Raw genomic sequence first — 5959 nt, 5'->3', positions numbered from 1 at the left:
CCAGTACCGCCCCCTCTCTTGTAGGACTTTCTACATGCTGGCTCAAAAAGCTCTCCTGGATGCACTTTAAGAATTCTGCACCTTCTAAGCCTTTCACACTCTGACTATCCCAGTTAATATTGGGGAAGTTGAAATCCCCCACTATTATTACCCTATTATTTTCACACTTCTCTGAGATATGCCTACATATCTGTTCCTCTATCTCCCCCTGACTGTTTGGGGGCCTATAGTACACTCCAGCAAAGTGCTTGCCCCCTTTTTGTTTTTAAGTTCTACCCATATGGCCTCATTAGAGGAACCTGTTAATATATCATCCCTCCTTACAGCAGTAATTGACTCCTTAATTAATATTGCGACACCCCCTCCTCTTTTACCCCCCCCTCTGTCTCGCCTGAAGATTCTATACCCCGGAATATTGAGCTGCCAGTCTTGCCCCTCCCTCAACCATGTCTCCGTGATAGCAACAATATCATACTCCCATGTGTTCATCAACACCTTCAGTTCATCCACCTTATTCGTAAGACTCCTTGCATTAAAATAAATGCCATCCAGCCTTGCCCTACTCCCTTGTGCCGTTACATATTTGTTCTGCCTTCCAGGCTGACTTGCTTTTTCCTCTATATTTGGCTGTACATCACCCCCTATTATAGCTCCACTCTGTATCCCATCCCCCTGCCAAGTTAGTTTAAACCACCCCGAACAGTGCTAGCAAACCTCCCCGCAAGGATATTTGTCCCGTTCTGGTTCAGGTGCAACCCGTCCGACTTGTACAAGTTCCATCTTCCCCAGAAGCAGACCCAGTGATCCAGGAAACTAAAGCCCTCCCTCCTGCACCAACTCTTTAGCCACGCATTCATCTGCTCTATCCTCCTATTCCTATACTCACTAGCACGTGGCACCGGGAGTAATCCAGAGATTACAACCTTTGAGGTCCTGCTCTTTAGTCTGCTGCCTCGCTCCCTAAATTCTTGCTGCAGGACCTCATCCCTCTTCCTACCCATGTCGTTGGTCCCAATGTGAACCACGACCTCTGACTGTTCACCCTCCCCCTTCAGAATGCCCTGCAGCCGTTCAGTGACATCCTTGACCCTGGCACCAGGGAGGCAACAAACCATCCTGGAGTCACGTCTACGGCCACAGAAACGCCTATCTGTTCCCCTTACCCAAGCTATTTTGGTGAAGGGAGGTACATAGGCATCCAGGGTCTGTGCCTGATGCAGGGTTTAGACGCTTTGCAAATCTAAAATAAGGGGCCTCGTGTCAGCCTTGGCTCATTTGGGCATCACCCTCGCTCGTCTCTGAGTCAGAAGGTTATAGGTTTGAGCCCCCACTCTCCAGAGACTTGAGCCCCATACCCCAAGGCACACTCTCCCGGTACCAGTACTGAGTTCCGCTGCACTGTCGTGAGGTCAGTACTGAGGAAGAGCTGCACTGTCAGAGGGAGCGCTGCACTGTCGGAGGGGCAGTACTGAGGGACGCTGCACTGTCGGAGGGACAGTACTGAGGGAGCGCCGCACTGTCGGAGGGACAGTACTGAGGGAGCGCCGCACTGTCGGAGGGACAGTACTGAGGGAGCGCCGCACTGTCGGAGGGGTGGTACTGAGGGAGCGCCGCACTGTCGGAGGGGCGGTACTGAGGGAGCGCTGCACTGTCGGAGGGGCGGTACTGAGGGAGCGCTGCACTGTCAGAGGGGCTGTACTGAGGGAGCGCTGCACTGTCGGAGGGTCAGTACTGAGGGAGCGCTGCACTGTCGGAGGGGCAGTACTGAGGGAGAGCTGCACTGTCGGAGGGGCAGTACTGAGGGAGAGCTGCACTGTCGGAGGGGCATTACTGAGGGAGTGCTGCACTGTCGGATGGGCAGTACTGAGGGAGTGCTGCACTGTCGGAGGGGCAGTACTGAGGGAGCGCTGCACTGTCGGAGGGGCAGTACTGAGGGAGCGCTGCACTGTCGGAGGGGCAGTACTGAGGGAGCGCCGCACTGTCGGAGGGGGCAGATGATCCGGTCATTTAACACACCGCTACTCTTGGGATCATGTTGTGCGCAAATTGGTCTGTCACATCTCCTTATAGTTCGAAAAAAAGTACTTCATTGGTTGCAAAGCACTTTGGGACATCTCGAGGCCGTGAAAGGCGCTGTAGAGATGCAAGTTCTTTCTGAAGGCCTTTTAGAGGAATCCCAGCACCTCCCAACCCCGCTTTCTGAAAATGGACTGTCCTGAACCTGCTGCCTTCAAGAAAAAAAAACAGGCCCTACACGGCCTGATCAAGGAGTGGCGGGATGGGGAGGCGGCTCTTAAAGGGACCGCTGGAGGTCACCATCCCCAGGTCCTCCTGGAAGGAACGCTGCCGATCGAATTGAAATGAGGCCCGAGCCCCCAGGCTCTGCTCAGGCCACACCCGCAGCATTGTTCCCACCCTAATTTTCTATGGAACCCTGTGGCCCCTTTAACTGGCTGGTTACCCGCCCCTCCGCCCCGGCTTACCGGCTTGCTTGGGCCCCTGGAGCATTAGGAGACCGCACAGCTTAAAGGAAACATCGATTTGGAGGCCTTGGTGAGACCACACCTTGAGTATTGTGTGCAGTTTTGGTCGCCTTATCTGAGGAAGGATGTTCTTGCCATGGAGGGAGTTCAGCGAAGATTCACCAGGCTGATACCTGGGATGGCAGGAATGACGTATGAGGAGAGATTGGGTCGATTGGGCTTATACTCGCTGGAGTTTAGAAGAATGAGAGGGGATCTCATTGAAACTTATAAAATTCTGACAGGTCTGGACAGACTGGATGCAGGAAGGATGTAATCCTCTACCCTTGGCTAGCGAAAGTCTTATTGATCTCTGATTTAAAATGATTAATTGAGCTAGCATCTATGTAGCTCAGTGGGTAGCATTCGCTTGCCTCTGAGTCAAGGGTTGTCTGTTCAAGTCCCACTGTGCACAGTGCTCCAAGTGTGATATGGAGACCAGAACTGTGTACAGTGCTCCCAGTGTGATATGGAGACCAGAACTGTGCACAGTGCTCCCAGTGTGATACGGAGACCAGAACTGTACAGAGTGCTCCCAGTGTGATATGGAGACCAGAACTGTACACAGTGCTCCAAGTGTGATATGGAGACCAGAACTGTGCACAGTGCTCCCAGTGTGATATAGAGACCAGAACTGTGCACAGTGCTCCCAGTGTGATATGGAGACCAGAACTGTACACAGTGCTCCCAGTGTGATATGGAGACCAGAACTGTGCACAGTGCTCCCAGTGTGATATAGAGACCAGAACTGTGCACAGTGCTCCCAGTGTGATACGGAGACCAGAACTGTACACAGTGCTCCAAGTGTGATATGGAGACCAGAACTGTACACAGTGCTCCAAGTGTGATATGGAGACCAGAACTGTGCACAGTGCTCCAAGTGTGATATGGAGACCAGAACTGTACACAGTGCTCCAAGTGTGTGTGTGTGTGTGTGCACGCGCCCTCTCGTCTATGCATCCCGTTGCTGGGATCGGTCCCTCCCCTGTGCGTGCCCCTGCCCCCACCCCACTCACCTCTTCCTCCTCTCGCTTATCTTTGGCAGGATCGGGGATGGGAATGTCCAGCTCGGCCCGGATTAACGACAGATTCGGAATGTTTAGGTCGCTGTGCTGTGGACAGAGGTTTCAGAATAGAATCAGGAGCCATACAAAACAGTAAGGATCCGTTTCAGCGTCCGACCCACCCAGTCCCCTGGTCAGCGAAAGAGAGGAAGGCCATGAAATTCATCGCGGGCGGTAACGGATCGGACGCCCGTTATACCCAGAGCCTGATATTCAGCTCCATCGCAGTCACTGCATAGAAACATAGAAGATAGGAGCAGGAGTAGGCCATTCGGCCCCTCGAGCCTGCTCCGCCATTTAATGAGATCATGGCTGATCATCCAAGTTCAGTACCCTGTCCCTGCTTTCTCCCCGTATCCCTTGATCCCTTTAGCCTTAAGAAATATATCGAACTCCTTCTTGAGTATATTTAATGAATTGGCCTCAACTGCCCTGTGTGGCAAAGAATTCCACAGGTTCACCACTCACTGGGTGAAGAAATTCCTCCTCATCTCTGTCCTAAATGGCTTACTCCTTATCCTTAGACTGTGACCCCTGGTTCTGGACTCCCCCGCCATCGGGAACATCCTTCCTGCATCTAGTCTGTCTAGTCCTGTTAGAATTTTATAAGTTTCAATGAGATCCCCTCTCATTCTTCTAAACTCCAGCGAATATAAGCCCAATCGACCCAATCTCTCCTCATACGTCATTCTTGCCATCCCAGGTATCAGTCTGGTGAATCTTCACTGCACTCCCTCCATGGCAAGAACATCCTTCCTCAGATAAGGCGACCAAAACTACACACAATACTCAAGGTGTGGTCTCAATGCAACTGAATATCAGGCACTGCGCCGATCTGATAAGAGATTAGCGTGTAAAGTCAAAGCACATGGGATTGGGGGTAAGGTACTGACTTGGATGGAGAACTGGTTGGCAGACGGGCAGCAAAGAGTTGGAATAAACAGGTCTTTTTCCGAGTGGCAGGCAGTGACTAGTGGGGTACCGCAGGGATCGGTCCTAGGACCCCAGCTATTCACAATATATATTAATGATCTAGACGAGGGAACTAGATGTAATATCTCCAAGTTCCCAGACGACACAAAGCTGGGTGGGCGTGTGTGCTGTGAGGAGGATGCCGAGAAACTCCAGTATGATTTGAACAGGTTGGGTGATTGGGCAGATGCATGGCAGATGCAGTATAATGTGGATAAATGCGAGGTTATCCACTTTGGTGGCAAAAACAGGAAGGCAGATTATTATCTTAACGGCAATAGATTGGGAGAAGGGGAAGTGCAACAAGACCTGGGTGTCCTTGTGCACCAGTCGCTGAAGGTAAGCATGCAGGTGCAGCAGGCGGTTAAGAAGGCAAATGGTATGTTGGCCTTCGTAGCGAGAGGATTCGAGTACAGGAGCAAGGATGTCTTGCTGCAGTTGTACAGGGCCTTGGTGAGACCGCACCTTGAGTATTGTGTGCAAGTTTTGGTCGCCTTATCTGAGGAAGGATGTTCTTGCCATGGAGGGAGTGCAGCGAAGATTCACCAGGCTGATACCTGGGATGGCAGAAATGACGTATGAGGAGAGATTGGGTCGATTGGGCTTGTACTCGCTGGAGTTTAGAAGAATGAGAGGGGATCTCATTGAAACTTATAAAATTCTAACAGGACTGGACAGGCTAGATGCAGGAAGGATGTTCCCGATGGTCGGGGAGTCCAGAACCAGGGGACACAGTCTAAGGATAAGGGGTAAGCCATTTAGGACAGAGATGAGGAGGAATTTCTTCACCCAGAGAGTGGTGAACCTGTGGAATTCTCTACCACAGAAGGCAGTGGAGGCCAATTCATTAAATATATTGAAGAAGGAGTTAGATATATTTCTTAAGGCTAAAGGGATCAAGGGATATGGGGAGAAGGCAGGGACCGGGTACTGAATTTGGATGATCAGCCATGATCTCATTGAATGGCGGAGTAGGCTCGAGGGGCCGAATGGCCTACTCCTGCTCCTATCTTCTATGTTTCTATACCGCCCATTTAGCACCACCGCCCACAAAGAATTTCTAGGCCAAGCGAGACCTTAATCCCCTCTAACCCCACCCAAGAGAGAGGAGACCTTCATCCCCTCTGTCTTGGGGCTGGTTTTGACCCCAGAGGGGTGAAAGGTCATCGTTCCTCCACCTCGTGCCGAACTGAAAGCTTTTCAACATTGAAAGAAGAATTTCATCGTTTCCCACCTTCAGCAAAGCGTCCAACTCCTCCAGCTTCTGGGGGAAGAAAGCGGCCAAGAGGCCTTCGGCCTGCAGAGAAAGGGGAAGTGAGCGATTACCCATCGAACATTCGTCTGTCTGTCATCACACAGATAGAAACAGGCACACAGACTCACACACACACAGTCCCACAG

The 5959-nt window shown here is 51.6% G+C and overlaps 1 protein-coding gene across 1 annotated transcript in view; it reads right to left on the bottom strand.

Moving 5' to 3' along the window:
* Nucleotides 1-5959, bottom strand: part of LOC147118294 (proteasome activator complex subunit 1-like) — a 1298587-nt gene that overhangs the window by 1288845 nt on the left and 3783 nt on the right. Inside the window, exons 3-4 of the mRNA XM_085983882.1 lie at nucleotides 5793-5855; nucleotides 3539-3634 (exon numbers count right to left, since the gene is read on the bottom strand). Of these exons, the coding sequence (XP_085840008.1) occupies nucleotides 3539-3634; nucleotides 5793-5855 (159 nt within the window). The remainder of the gene's footprint in view (nucleotides 1-3538; nucleotides 3635-5792; nucleotides 5856-5959) is intronic.

This window comes from Somniosus microcephalus, chromosome 4 (assembly GCF_052327205.1).
Source record: "Somniosus microcephalus isolate GS21.2 chromosome 4, FLI_Smic_1.0, whole genome shotgun sequence".
In the NCBI taxonomy this organism is placed as follows: Eukaryota; Metazoa; Chordata; class Chondrichthyes; order Squaliformes; family Somniosidae; genus Somniosus; species Somniosus microcephalus.
Note: the sequence above shows the minus strand (reverse complement) of the source record. Positions and strands in the feature narration are given on the sequence as shown.